This window comes from Rhyacophila brunnea, unplaced genomic scaffold (genome assembly GCF_057557595.1).
Source record: "Rhyacophila brunnea isolate RB1 unplaced genomic scaffold, BYU_Rbru_1.0 scaffold_23, whole genome shotgun sequence".
NCBI lineage: Eukaryota > Metazoa > Arthropoda > Insecta > Trichoptera > Rhyacophilidae > Rhyacophila > Rhyacophila brunnea.
The window spans coordinates 12,029,010-12,045,521 of NW_028232893.1; the positions used below are offsets into that span (position 1 = coordinate 12,029,010).

Here is a 16,512-nt window from a genome sequence, read left to right on the forward strand (position 1 = left end):
ACACCCCATGGTGGTCCTCCTGTGAATCAGGCTGGGGCCGGAGTCGTAGGTTATCTCCCTATTGCTGAAGTAGCTTTGAACTAAGGCAAAGAGGTCCCCGGGGATCTGTTTCAGCCTAAGCTTTGCCAGAACCAAGGGCCACCACGCAGTATCAAACGCGCCCGCAATGTCGAGAAAAATCCCGGCAACGAGGTCCTTGCCAGAGCTCTCCACAGAATCGATCACAAAGCGAATCGCATCCTCGGTGGACTTTCCGGGTCTAAACCCAAATTGTCTTTGCGAGATTGGACAGTTTTCCGACAGGTGGGACTCAATCCTGCTGTTTATCAATCTTTCCAATATCTTCCCGAAGACGGGAAGGAGCGTAATCGGTCTATACGCTTTCGGGTCACAAGGAGGGCGACTGCCGGCTTTGGGGATCACCGTGAGATGACCCTTTTTCCAGCAGTCGGGGAATATGCCACTACTCATGCATGACCGTTTGACTGACATCCGCGAGTTCTTGCATTCTACCTTGGAGGTCTTTCGGGTCTTGTGAGAGTATAACAATATCATCTGCAAAGCGCAGGTGACTAAGGTGCCGCCCATTAATTGGAACACCTTTTTCCTCCCAATCAAATTTCCTAAATAAGTCCTCAAGAGTAGCGGTGAATAGTTTAGGTGAAATGGTATCACCTTGCCGGACACCTTTGTTAATGGGGAATTTACACGACCGTTTGTGGAGTTTCACGCATGCTGTGGCATCACTGTATTTACTGTTCAATATGTTTATAAGTTTTACATATCTTGTATTAATTTAACTGATGAACATACCTACCATTACAAACACTAACATTTTATTGTTAACAGAAATAATTATACCTATTCTGTTAATTTTTCGAATGACTATTTTTGCATTATGTATTTGAAAATACGCGACAATAATATTTGTGGAACGGCGGTTGGGAAACACTGGCCTAGACTCTAGTGACACCATGATTCCGTCAGCGTGCCTGACTCTACCTTTCCGATTGACTATTCCATTTCATACCTTGACAATCTATAGCTTACGCACTGTATGTCTCGCATAGAGAGAGGCGACGAAGCAAAGGAAGTAGCATGTCCTTGTACTTGACATTGTGCTTGACCTATGCTCCGATGCTGGGGCGTGATAAAGCTAATTAATAATAGTAGTGGGTCTATTATTTTATTTAAGAATTTCATTCAAACTTTGTCAAACTGTCGCGAAATTAATGTAATTCCCTTATAATGATAATATTCTTTGATATCGTCTAACCAATATAAAAAGGTTAAACGCATTAAGTATATTTTTAATACTTGTTTAAGAAAATCTATAAATCCAAAACTACTATTAAATTCTAAAAAAATATTATCTGACAAAAGCTGCTGTCTATTTTAAATTGATTTTTAATTGAAAAATTAAATGCATCAGAATATGCACTGTTTATCACAAGGCCTGAACAAATACGAACGTACGAATGAGAAAGCATTCGGCATGCTTATATCTCCGCAGGATGAGTAAGATAGAATTTCTACGGCTGAATTAAATAGTTTTTGGAAACGTCGCCGGTAAATATTGATTAAAATGATAACATTCGTTTAAAAACTGCGAGCTCGTGTTGCTGAAATTTATTGTTTTTGTGTTAAATATAAAGTTAATGGTAGTAATTTTTAGTTATTTTTTTAGAAAATATGTTTAACTATGTGGTGTTTAAATTATTTGGTAGCCATCCTGAGAAGCAACATGATGGTACAACGTTTCATATTTAAGTTAAAATTGAGGTTCTACTATGCGTTGTAGGAACGATACGCGGAAAACACGGCTTCATTTTGTCGAACAATAGCCACTCTCTTTACATTATTACTCTGAGGATTATCAGGTCTGCTCCAATAACACAATAACACTCGTTGATACTCGAAGATCATCAACTTTTAATAGCAATCACAATATGAACATTTGTTTATTAAAAATGATATACTTACCAAAATCAAAAATATCTATTGGTTTTTTCTTCATATTTTACTTTTATTACCTAGTTAAATTGTCACTGTTAACTATTAGACAATTTGATTATTATATTTTTAGTATTATTGTTTCGTATTATTATTATATATTAAAATAATGAATAAAGTAAGGCTACATTCATTAAAAACGTAAACGTCAAACCATCGTCAAAGTGACAAAATTGTTCATACTTCTAGGCCATCCATGGACTGAAACCGTATGCGGTTTCGAACCGTGTGCAATATTAAGCTTGTCTTTTCTGGTCATGGAAATATATTTCCACAAAGTATATTATAAGCATCTGATAGTATCCGCTTATACCATACACTTAGGTACACTTACAAATTTAGTGAAAATATATTTTCATGAACAAAAATCATAAGTTTAGTATGGCACACGGATCTAAACCGCATACGGTTTCAGTCCATGGATGGCCTCCAAATCTCTCTCACGGACCATCAAATTGTAAAATAAACATTGTTCTCTTACCCACGATTTAATGATTCAAAATTACATTTAACGATCGGGCCAAACGATCGACGTGATTCGACTGTAGTGATACAATTTAACCTTGAATTTGCGTAGATGCAATTTATTCTAATGTGCGAATTTGGTTGTTATTGATTATTTTAGCGATTCTGTTTCCGACTGCTCAAAGCCTTTTGTATCGTTTTCTCTCGTTCGGCTTCGTAATAATATTATTTTTCCGTAAAAAATGTATTATCTTATGCTTATTTATTATCTGCTCGTGTAACTGACCTTTATATATCGGTTAATTTTTATCATGCTTTGAAGACACACGCATTTCTCAAGACAGCAAAAAAACTAATTGTAAACAAGCAGACAATAATTTAAATCGATTTATTCTTAACTGTTATATTTACAATATTAATTTTAATACATATTTTTATTTATCGGTTATATCAGCAATCAATCCCCAGTCTTCCTTAATCAAATCAGCGGCTTTTTCTCCAATCATTATCGTCGGCGCATTGGTGTTTCCGCTGACGATGTCCGGCATTATGCTTGCATCCGCTACCCTCAGACCTTCGATTCCAATTACCTTCAATCGAGGAGTCACAACAGAACTCTCATCATCTGCAGGACCCATCTTGACTGTTCCCACGGGGTGGTAAAGAGTTGTCGACGTCTGTTTAATCATACATCTCCAATAGTCTTGAGTCTTAAATTTAAATTGATCACACGCTTTCAGTTTTAGTTTTTCCACCTTTGCGTTTTCTTTTCTAAACGTATCTGTATCTTCTAATAACATTATTTCTTCAATTCCTTTGATCATTACTTCGACATCTTCATTTTCTTTAAAGTAATTTGCGTAAATCTTCGGTTTATCTAAAGGATTTTTAGTCTTCAGCAGTATTGTGCCAACTGATTTTGGTTTTAGCAAGATTACAAACACTTGAATCGTTTCAGCGCCTGCATTTATCTCTTTATACGACTTTACCATTTCATCATTGTATTGCGGGCTGTCATAATATTGAGGCAAAAAGTATTTATCAGAAGCTGTTGCAGCATTGAAATGGTATTGAATATCAGGGAAAGGTGATCCGTCTTTTTTCGTGTTGATGAAACCGATAGTATTCAGTGTACCAACGGAAGCTAGTGGTCCTCTGCGATCAGTCAAGTATGAAGCCACTGCCATTGACATATTTGCAATAGTCAATTCCTTAGCCACACCTTCGTTGGCCTTGTAAAAGATTGGAACGAAAACGTGATCCTGCAGATTCTCTCCTACAGGCAGATCTTTTATTAACTTGATTCCCATTTCTCCCAAATGATGTTTAGGTCCAATTCCTGACAGCATTAGCAACTGTGGTGAATTTATGGCACCCGCTGATAAAATAACTTCTTTCTTTACTTTGATCGTTTTTTCTTCTCCAGTTTTCAGTTGCATTGTTAACCCTACAGCTTTTTTACCATCTGAATCAAAAATAATCCTCGTTGCTAATGCATTTTTTACAACGTACAGATTTTTTCTATCTTTAATTGAAGCAACAAATGCTTTCGCGCTTGACATTCGAGTTCCATGTTTTATGGTACCTTGTGCTCTGCTGAATCCAAGATTTTGTTCTGCGTTGATATCAACTATATACTTATGCCCACGCTCTTGAGCCGCTGCAATAATCTTCTCCCCCCAAATCGGACTATCATTATAGTTTCCAATATTCAAATACCCTCCTGTTCCATGATACTTTTCATAGTCCGTTTCTAACACTTCCGGTGCTTCCATGTGTTCACTTTTTTTGAAATATTTTAAAACATCTTTGTATCCCCAGCCAGGGTTTCCATTTTCCTCCCATTCATCGTAGTCTTCTCGGTTTCCTCTTACATAGACCATGGCGTTGATAGCACTTGAACCTCCTAAGACCTTCCCTCTTGGCCATGCACAGTGCTGGTTTCTCATCGACAAACATGACCGATTGTCTTTCTCAGTGTGATATTGCCAGTCGATGTTGGTAAGTGAAGTTGAAAGTGATACTCCTGGAATCTGTAACAAATACGATACGTGTCTAAATAACCGTTTTTTCTGTAGTATGTAGTAGATTTTCCGTCGTCACATCAGCCGGATTGTACACAAACCCGATATCGACCAAATATCTTTCACCAAGAGGCGCCGGGTTCGATCCCGGTGAGTTCACGATATGTTAAAATTTATTTAATTTTCTGAAAGCCTGGGTGTTGAGATATTTTATGTGTTATTAAAAAATACTGATTTTGAGATAATTGAACTTTAATGTTTGTTTCAAACAAATCAAATCGTTAACCCTATGTATTTAACATAGGTACCTACATAATTTTAACACATCCCATGCATATTTCTGCTAGAATAAAATTTTTAACCAATAGAAAAAATCTTTTTTTATTAGGTAGTAAGTATAAAGTAGTTGTAAAGTTTAATAACTAACCGATGGATACATGCTTTTGTCTTGACCTCCCGGGCGGATTCATTACAGGCGTAACGAAAAATAAGGTCACAAAAGTAGCGCGGCCGCGAAAGACTCCAGTCGGCCGCGAACGGCGCTTCGGTAATGACGTGTAAACCCGCGCCCCGCAATTTATTTTCTTTCGAATTTGGACAACCACCATTCAGAGAATCAGTAAACAAAGCATGTCCCATGTTTAATAATTTAGTCGTCAGGGTTTAATTTGGTTTTTTTTCTATTGGTTGTATATTTTCTCAGAAGTGTTTTCAAAATATTGTATATTACCTCACTCTCGGCTGTTGGGTTACCGCCTGCCTCCACAAGAAGAACCCTCCATTCGTCTACTTCTGTAAGCCTGTTCGCTATCACAGATCCTGCTGAACCAGCTCCAACCACCACAAAGTCGAATTCTTGAAGACCTGGAATGATTACACGTTTTTTTAGTTGTGCGGAGTACTAGTAGGTACTTCGGCAGCATCGGAGAAGCATTACATTTTATATTGACAACTAAATGTTTCATATTATTTATAATTGATACTATCCAATCTCAACAGTTTAAGCCCATTCATTTCGGTATTCTACGACGCGCAAGACCCGTGACCACTGGACGACCCGTGGCACTCGTGAATAATGGGTGTACCTATGTGGGTGACCCAATATGTTTGCTATAATATTCTGATGCGACATGGGTAAAAGACAACACAACGTGGACGACACAAACAAACACTAACGGTCTTAGTATTTATGACCGCCAGGCCTCACGAACTCGGTAACCACAGTATGCAGATACGACACGTTGGTATATTTCGTAGGCGAACACCCGTAGTCATAGCTGCTGATCAGGTGTTTATCGCTAGACTTAAAAAGCGGTGTATCTAGATATGAGGAATGTATCCGGAAAACTACAGGGCGAACGACCTAATCATTGAGATCATTGCTCTGTCTACTAAATGCACCCAGCGGCAGAATATGACCTTGCAAGTTAAGACGCTACATCAGTGAAACCGCAAATAATTTTCAACTATAGGCGCTATATATTTTGGAATCGCTGGCATTCGGAGAGAGAACGTCGAGCTGGAAACACGTCAATTTGTTTCGTGATGGCGACGGAGGTATTAATTCTTAAATCGTGTAAAGATGACTAAAAACGTTACCCATTTTCTTGTAAAAGAAAACATGACTATAATATTATTGTTACTAATAGAGCAATAAACAGAAAATGAATTGGACGCATGTTGGATTTATATCACAAATTATATTTCGTTCGGCATGCGTCATTTGCACCCGCGACTCGCAATCCGTGCATCGCCTAACCACGATCTTTTTAGACCATGCCTCAACTGAGGTATAGCCTTAATACAATGTATTGATAATTTACATCTTAAATTGTTTTAATTAATCAAAACGGCCCCACGATGGCCAAGTGGCGTATAATGTCGTTGGGTCGCAGTTTCGAATCCAAGGTCTGCCAAATATACATTGTTTTTCAATGTGTGTTTGAAGTCAGAGTATAGGTCTAATAGGTTGAGCATGTGGCTAATATCCATTTCTTGCAAAAACAAAAAATCTCTTAGTACAAACCTCTACTCTGTAGAGGCCCATAATATGATCTTATTAGGATATGGTGCTGAGATGGAATATATAAATATTGATAATAAAAAAAAATATTACTACTAAATTTGAACTCTATTCTTGTCCGTTTTGTGATGCGATAAGTCAATATGGAAAAAAATCGATGTAATATGAAATGTTATTACCATCTCCGAGAAGTTGGTCAGTGTAATCCTCCGGCCACTTCCCCGGATGAAGTATGTCGCACTGCGCAGCCAGGAGTGCGCTGAACGTCATCATCATCATCGAAGAGAAGGTTCCAGGTGCCATACAGGACCCTGCCATAGTCACCACTTCCATTGTGATGGTTGGAGTATTCTTACTTCGTTAGTTATCTGTAATATTAATTTATAATTATATGTAAAAACGTCCTTTATGCAACAAATTTAACAAGGGTTGGGGTAGTAACTCTTTTCCAGGATTAGTTCCATTGCCAGTAATACAATGAGTGAGATTTCTTTGAACTTTGTTTTTTTTATCTACGTAACTTTATTCTATTGTTGTACGTCTGACTATCGTGTATGTATAATACCATACATACAATGACAGAATACAATAATTTTTTTTAAAGTCATTTGATGTGTACCCAACGCAGAAATACTTTTTTTCACCTCTTTGGTGTGGTGAAAATTGCTATCGAGTTATACATAGTTTTGACAGTCTACTCTACATCGTACATATTGACAAGCTTTAATCAAAATAACATTCCACGAGACCACGAATCAGCTACCACCGACTAAACAATAACAATATCAATATACATAGGTAGTGTGTATATGCATGAGATGTTTTCAAATGATGTATATTCAATATATAAAATGTTACATTCTCAAATCTTGTGTATTATTCGTTGATTTAAAAAATATAGTTTATTTAATTATTAGCGAGTCTTAGTACGTTATAAAAACTAAATAATGGAGTAATCCGCGACTTCGGTTAGTAATTAAGGAATTAATCGATACGTACCTTAATTTAATATACTAAAAGCGATAGCCAACATTATAACACCCATTCGATAAGCATTTCATGTAACAACTACTAGTTGAAATCGTCGTAATTAAGTAAGATGTCCGTAGCTTAATTGGAAAAGCATACTGGTGCGAATCCAGCAGATAGGTACCTACAGGTTCAAGTTCCGTCGGGTGTCGTATTTTTTTCTACAAAAAGATTTTTTCTGGTGTGTATATGCATGAGATGTTTTCAAATTATCTATATTCAATAAAAATATCCCCTAAACATGGTTCCAATAATAATTGCTTGTTTGTCAGTATTTTAGAAAGTTTTTCTTAGCTCGTATTCTTATTTGTCCGGTACAATTCTTGCAATCGATTTTTAACCAACTTCCCGACTAGCTAGACGTTTGAAACTTTTAGAATATATCAAAACACGATGCCAATGCATTCTTTTATTACTTTTAGCCATCTTTAAGTAGAATTGAATTTATTTTCAGTTAATTCTGTTTTGTATGAAAAGTTATTTCGGAAGAAATCCGTAAAAAGTAAAACACTATTATTGGTTGATCTGGGGTCCTAGCAACTAAATTATTAATATATACGTGCGTTACTATGGAAATCAAAATGAAAGTCAAAATGACATTTCAGTATTATTTCTATCAAGTACAAGTTTTTTTGATCGTTTAAGCTAGTCAAGTCAAGTTTATATGATTCAACAGAAAATTTAAAAACGTTGTATATTATAAAAAGTTCTTTTTATCTTGTAATTATTTATAAATTTGTTTGTAATCAAATTAGTTATTCCAATTTACTAAAAGCAAAATTTATTAGTTGTGAATATAGAAAGTATAGGTGAGTTTAATTTAAGCATTGAAAAGTTGTCTACATATTTTTTTTAAAGTGCTCACCTGTTGTGTCAATATTTTCTTTAACGCGACTGGCTTATAGTAAGAGTGAGCACAATTTTCATTTTCCTTTTTGCAGTAGGTTGTAACTAAACATGTAACCCTTTGGATTATTACCACTTTTAAACACTCTTGAACACGTTGAGTCTTGAGAACTTAATGAGAGTTTTATTTCTTTAAATCACTGCCCTCCTATTAATAGTTGGTTTATCGGTAACGGTTTATGTATTTATATAAAAATATTATTTGGTGTTCAAACTCTGCGTCGTAAGAAACTCCCATCCTATGAGCGACATGCACAATCTAAGATTTCGATCCTAAGGATAAGTCGCCGAAAAGCATGACTTAACTATAGACAATAATGAGTATAGAGTTTAGGAATCCTTAACCATAGACTACTTTTGTTATGAACACGCCCCCTTCTGTATTACCATTTACCACTGACAGCTGCTGTCAAAATAAATTCGCATGTCTATAAAACTGTCCATACACTCAAATTCATTTAACAATGTATCTCAATATTGATAGTGTTAATGCGTTTGGCATGTACTTGCAGAATATTATTTTACTTTTATACGCCAGCCCGCAGATATACAAGATGCCAGATGATAGAATGACACTTGACGCTAGTGTTACCATGTTAAAAAAATATCTTGCGGTGCCTGTGGAATCACGTATAATGACTTATAACGGAAACATAAGAGTATTATAATTAAATATTAATATGTATTTATAGTTATTGCATTTATAAAATGCAATTGTCATATTTTTGTCATCGTTTAACAATTATTAAATAATTTACCTAAACTATAGAAAAGAGAATTTTTAAATATGGTATTATTTTCAATAGAAATGATCTTAACTAAGGACAATGTTTCTGCATAGTGTTTTCTGCTAAGGAAATTTTAGTTATGACAAATGTTTCTGCATTCCACTCTAAGGTCCTATTCTATAGCTTAAATATTTTAGAAATTCTCTCACTCTTCTCACTCACTCTCATTCACTTCTGGACGTAAAAAAGCTGCTGAATCTATATGCTATTAATTTTCATCTTATACGGAAAGCCAAAAGCATTTTTTTAAGTTAAAGCTAAAAAATATTATTCCTGTTCTGGGAAGAATGACCGAATAAAACATCGACCCTAATTTTAGGGATTGCAATACCGGTATTTCAAAACCGGTATTCAATTATTTATCGGTACCGAAATACCGGTTTCAAAAATCCAGTATACCGGTATTTTCGGTATTAAGAAAGCATACACATTTGTTTTTCGAAATTGAAATTAATGTTGTTTTGACATTACTTACTACTATGTCGTATATTAAATTTAATTTATAATTATTACGCTGTCAAAATTCAAATATATTGACTGAAACATCGACCCTAATATTAGCGATTACCATACCAGTATTTTAAAACCGGTATTTGATTATTTATCGGTACCGAAATACCGGTTTAAAAAATCCAGTATACCGGTATTTTCGGTATTGAGAAAGCATACACATTTGTTTTTCGAAAATGAAATTAATGTTATTTTGACATTACTTACTACTATATTGTATATTAAATTTAATGTATAAGTGTTATGCTGACAAAATTCAAATATATTGACTGAAACTAACAAAGGGTAAATAATATTAAAATAAAATCCCTCAAATATACTCAAAGAATTAACATATTTCGAAAAAGTTAACGTTCGTGGCTAATATTTCATATTATTTTATAACTATTGATCCAACGTTGATAGTATATCCAACAAACGATGAATTTCAGAGAGATTTTTCTGTGCCCGGACTTATTGTATTTGTAAAAATTAGCAGTTGTAAAATATTATGATCCTTGCATATTTACAAAGGTAATAAGGTAATATGTTATTTTTAACATAATATGTTTTGACGAATACCGGTATTCAATAAGAAATATCGGTATTGATATATTCATTCGGTATTGCAATCCCTACCTAATTTCCGTTGTATATAATTTTAGAAGAGGACGTAGAAAGAAACATTTTGAAAACCACTGATGTATATTTTTAATCCTTTTTATGATTATATGAAACATCAGTGCACAACCTGCGGCCCGTTATGATCGATACAAATTAAATCAAAATATTCGTGCGAAAAAATGCTTTCATCGGTCAATATCAGTTATATTTATTCCAAGAATATCATTCATATTTTCATAGAAACATGACATAACCAGAGTAGGTCAAAAGCAAAGAGATATTTTCCATCACTTACTTACACATTGAGATAAGCACATGAAATAACTGCAGTGTTGAAGGGTTTTTAGATTCAGTGCGCAGAGCTACTTCGACCATGGTTCAAATTAAAAATAAAGTTATTCCGTCTAATTAGAAACATTTCAAAAAGTGACTGTTTTGAATTTCAAAAATGAAAAAAAATCCCTTTGTTTCTTACGAACTCTTTTTCAAAATGTACTCTGCTACGTCCGAATGACATAACTGTAGTCTACAAGCGTGGTAATTTTTTCGTACTATTTTTTTTTAATTTTGAGCGAAAATTTTTGTTGGCACGAAGAACTAAAACTGTTGACTTTTTGCGGACAAGAGAATTCCTCTTCACTCATTATGGCACGGCGACGTTAAAAAAATTGGACACATATGCACTGATGTTTTCTAGCAAAAAATTTCCTTAATGTAATTAAACATATCTCAATACAGAAACCACTTAAACAATGATAACCTCAGTGACTACAGCTAGGCACTACAAACGTTGAACCTGTGATACTAGCATTCGGTATGCAGATACGTTAATATGCACGTAAATCAAAGTGCATGGTGACCAAGTATTTAGTATATAACTTTTTCTGTATCTCAGAGCCAGTGTGTCGTATATACAATTTTTCAAGAAAAAAAATTGAATATCAATCAGATTTTTCCTCATATATTTTAGAGCTAATTCAGGTGCTGTGTGAAGGGCGAAATGATGACCTATTTTTGCGAGCTTAGCGTAGATAATAGCCGACTTTGTACGAAAAACGTGTACGACATTATGATAACTTGTCGTTTCTTATCTTATAAATTAACATTTAATGACAACTTAAAATATATTTATACCATAAAAGAGCATTGCTATAAACCTTGTCGTGTTAAAATTTAGAATAAAGCCATATTTGGTAAAATAGCAGCTGAGTTATTAATTCTTAATAGTCAATACGGTAACATGTTTCCGTTATTTTCATTGCTCCAAATTAACACGGAAGCAATTCCATAAAGAAGGCGGTTACCTAAAATAATAATTGGTAACACAGTGATTATGCGTAACACGGCGAAAATATTATTTGGTACGCATGTCATGTGAAATGCGTCTCTTTCACCACTCTATCTCGCGCTCGCCCTAAAACAGTTAACACACTCATGAGAGGCCGTGTTAAAAAAAATAGCATGTTTGACGGTTAACTTACTGTGATAATAATTAAAGCCCTAAATACATAAAGGATATATTTAATATAATTATCACATTTTTAATGCCTTTGGAGTTAACTGTTAGAATAGCCTCGCATATATGCCTTGATATAATATATAAAAATACGAGTTGATTACAAACTGCATTGAATAATTTACCGAATATATTTGAGTATATTATAATTATCTGTCATATTTGATAAAAATTAAAGTTATAATGCATGTGTTGACAACATAATAATTTGAAAAGGTGCTATAACCGTTGTCATCTAAGGTAGGTAACCAAATATGGCCTTATTTTTAATTTTAACACAATGACGTTTCCAACCATAGTCTTTTATGGTAGGTATTATGTGGTCATCAAACGTCAATTATAAGACGAGATGCAGCATATTAATTTTAAACACACAATTACAAAATTATGACTTCGTGCCCTTGGAAAATACATCATACCGATAAAGATTTAGTCCAGCACAATAATAGTAACAAAAACCACAAAACTAATCTTATTTAGTCGTCGAAAAATCAAAACTAAGAAATCACATAACATTATCATGTATTTTCATACATAAGTTTCCATCGCGTACAAGCCTAGGCATATTCATAACAGAACGCTGACATTCTTAAAACAAAACAAAAACAAATCAGAAATTATTAAATTGCATTTTCTCTATTGTTATTTTTGGACATACGTTACTCTGGCTCTCAGGTACAGATTTATTGTAAAATATAAATATGTCTAGACTCGAGAGATAATATATCATTATCCGTGGCACATACCTACGTTTTTTATTTTATTTATATTTTATGTTTCCAGCTGTTTCGATCGATGTTTACAATATAAATTGCTCTAATCGAATTAACTGTTCAGTCAACCCACATTATTTGAATAATATCTATTAATAAAACATTGTTATTATTATTATTACTTACCCTATTGGTATTCAAACTGTGCGGCATATGCTCTTTGACAGATTTATTTATTTTAGACACTTTATTTCAATGTGATGAATGATGATCCTCGCCATATCGTCACAATTATAGATCGCATTGCAGTGGCACTCCTTATTATGCGGTTATTTTGAGTTTACCTAATAAAATAAAATAAAAAGTATTTAACAGTATTTTGTAACGGATGTTTTTGTTTGTTTTGCTCAGATATAACTTACGAAAAACTGTCTAACCGAACTGTGATACTGCCAGTGTTGCCATATTTTTCTATGCTGATTATAGTACAAAGGCGTAAAAATTATAGTATTTCTATAGTACAGGAACATTTTTCGTCTTAAATCCTTTAAAATTATAGTATTGTACTATAATTATAGTACGGTTGGCATCACTAGATACTGCGCTCATTTTTTAACAGTTACGATAGTCTGAAAAATCATCACACCAATAATCGAAAAAGTTTGACGACCGCTGACTCACATTACACTACACAGCATTCTCCAAGCAAAAGTATGAAATATTAACGTTTTATTGTTTTTGAAGAAGTTTTTCACTTACTGCATCTAAAACTTGATTCTAAATATAATGACAAAAATAAATTTGGTAACGGTGTGATAGTCAATCGCCCTGAAGATAAAATACTTGACTATAACGGATTATGTAGGTACTTGCATACTTATTATGTATCAAACGCGTAAGGGGTATTTTCCGATATTTATATGGAACCACTTCCGTTTCCGTTATTCCAATTTTCAAATTCATTATTCAGAAAATCTGTTACTTATTTTATGCAAGCATAAAAAAACAATTGAACGTATCATCTACTGTCATTTAGATACTATCCTCTCATTTTATATAAGATTTAGAAATTCAAAAATAAACAAAAGAGCATTCCAACTAATGTCATTTAAATAATAATAATCTAAGTACTTTTATGTGACAAATAATTATTCTCTAAATACATAAACTGACATTTTTAAAATGTATTTTTTGTTTATTGATTGTTACGAATTTCAAAACTTATCGGCCTACCTACAAATAGACATGTGATGGTATTATTGAATCAGCAGAACAACTTTTCTCCCTCAGGGCTCTTAACATGTATTTTCTCTCGTTGTGTCTCGAAATCTGCGTGTGGAATAAGTAGGCATTGTAAATAAATGAATACGTGTATTAATTAAGGCGCTAAGTACCAAAAAAATTAAAACTGACATTTTTATAGATATATACCAACGCCAATAACTTCAACTATAGTCTAAGTGCCTCAAGCAAGTCAAAAAAATACAGCAAAATAATTAAACCTGTCGACGTTGTAAGTCCGTTGGCGTGTTTTATTTATAATGGTGGAAGTAGCGCTGCAGTGGTCAACGGCATTCAATATAAAATAGCTGACGATGGTGTGTTGACACTTGCGAGTTCTTAATACCTAAAATTATAGAAGCTGCCGTGATTGCTTCACACTGTAAAACTACATTTTTCAAAACGTCTGCTTCATAAAATTTTACTGCAATGATTCGGTATTTTGTAACTACAGGCATTACTACTTGTTGGTACTTAGAGCCTTATGTAATACACGTATACAAATATTAAATCATTTACAAATTAATACATAGTCAAATAATATCTCATTTTACGATCATAATATTACACTTCACCCCGAAATTTTAAATTGACACTATAATCAAATTTTATTTTTCACTATCAAGAAATTCTAAATTCTCTGTCGACTTACGATAAATATTCATTCAGTTTTTGATAGATATGAGAATTATTGCTCATATTACGCAATTGCGTGTGGTGTGAGCAAGTTCGAAGTTTGAAAATTTAAACATACTTATTATAAATAATTCTAGAAAAAAGTTCGGATCAATAATTACAACTTGAACTTACGGCTTTCACTTTCCGGATGTGTGCTTTCGCTTCTAAACTATCGATCAGTCTATGTTTCATGCGAATTAATATAACTACGTTTTTAACAGAGGTAGGTAGGTACTTCAAATTACTATTGAGGTTCTTGTAGGTACTTATGAATAATGATTTTTTTTAATATTCAAAATTGAACAAGTACCTACTTACCTATACTTATTAATTTAATTTAATAACATGCAAATTTTATTGTACCCAATTATTAATTTATATTAATTATAATAATTTATTAAATCTGAAGGATATTTTCGACTAAAAACATTGAAAAACATTTTAGTTGAAAATGTCCCTCTGAGGTAGACGAAACCGATCTAGGTTTAATTAATAAAAGTGGAAAAAATTACTATAAAATTTGCGTTTTATTAAATTAAGTTAATAATACAATGCATTCCCACCATGAATTGACAGTTAACACAATAATAGAAAAAAGAAATTATCTAAGTATACATTAATGTATGTTTCTGAGGTTTTTTCAAAATTACATATGTTATTAATAAAGAATTTAACATTCTTAAAAGTTATGTATAGGTATTCAATATCGAATTAAAAAAAAAATATATAAATATATATTATTTCTCTGTTAAACCACAATTTTTAATTTTCACTATAGGTACCAATTTTATTTTTCGCTACTAAATATATAACAAATTTCACAACACAACACTTTTTCTCCCATAGGCAGTAGTTCCGGGAAGCTAATAACTGATTATGTAGGTACTTACATATTATTATATTTTGTTGTTCAGAAACTATTGATTATTCATTTTGTTTCGTCTTCCACATCACTTTATAATATAACAATTAAAACTCAGATTAGATTGACTGCTGAATGATAATTAGCTGTTACGTTGCTATCTCGTTTTTGGCACAGTCACCACCGCGTGCAGTCCAGAAACATCTGAAATCGATTGACGATCAGTAAGTTTTTATATACTTTAAAAAAAGCTGATGTCATTGATTATTGACTTCGATAACCTCAAACGTGTTTATGACATATGCATTATGTTAATTAAGTACTTAATTCGTGGTTTACATTATGATATTTTCATTATTATAGTTTTGGGAAATGAATGATTAACCACTAGCCATCTTTAATTTATGTGGCTTAATCCATTTAGGAGCCAGGTTCTTGCTTCCGACGGAGTATTTCCTGGATTTCTCTTTGTTGAATCATGCGTGTAACAGCACCATGACTGAACCAATCTTTTGACTCAGGGTATTCCTTGTTTTATGGGGCACTAGGGCTTTTTTTAAATTTATTTATTTAGGTCAAGCAACAGAATCGATCACAGAGAATACATATGAATATAATATAGAGAAAAAAAATATGTGATGATCCCAATAACTGGCGGATACTAAAAGGGTAATAAATTTAATTAAATATGATCAAATATTATGTACGGCTGTAATGAATATAATTGGAGATTTATTGAAATCGTTAAAGAAAAATAGAGAGAGAACAAAAAACATAAAAAAGTATATACTTACTTACATAGATAAGACAGGCAATACAAGAAAAGAAAAATACAATAAAAATAAGCAGTCTTCCAGATATTTTGGATATTTTGGAGCAACTAAATTTGAAATAGGCGAGAGAACAAAACAGATCTACGCGATCACTGTGAAGATTCAAGGTTCTGCAAAGTCGAGTCATCGGACAATTGTAACCTAAATTGGTTTTATATGTATGAATGTATAAAAGTGAGAAAAAGTGAGGACGAATATTGACTTTGGTATATTAAATTTAATGTAAGACAGTGGTTGTGGGGAATCTGTATAGTTATAAATTATTTTG

General features: G+C 33.2%; 1 protein-coding gene across 2 annotated transcripts; it reads right to left on the reverse strand.

Annotated features, from left to right (window-relative positions):
* Nucleotides 1-2,838: 2,838 nt before the first annotated feature.
* On the reverse strand, nt 2,839-15,627 carry LOC147069498 (glucose dehydrogenase [FAD, quinone]-like). Of its 2 annotated transcripts, XM_085950290.1 has the most exons (6): nt 15,440-15,617; nt 13,824-13,919; nt 12,777-12,934; nt 6,705-6,893; nt 5,233-5,366; nt 2,853-4,511 (listed from the first exon to the last, which is right to left on the reverse strand). In XM_085950290.1, exons 4-6 carry the CDS (start codon nt 6,856-6,858, stop codon nt 2,913-2,915), a joined length of 1,887 nt encoding a protein of 628 aa, XP_085806416.1. In that variant the 5' UTR covers nt 6,859-6,893; nt 12,777-12,934; nt 13,824-13,919; nt 15,440-15,617; the 3' UTR covers nt 2,853-2,912. The 2 variants fall into 2 exon arrangements, with proteins under 2 accessions (XP_085806415.1, XP_085806416.1); XM_085950289.1 differs by lacking the exon at nt 13,824-13,919 and having other exon boundaries at nt 2,839-4,511; nt 15,440-15,627.
* Between the last annotated feature and the right edge of the window lie 885 nt (nt 15,628-16,512).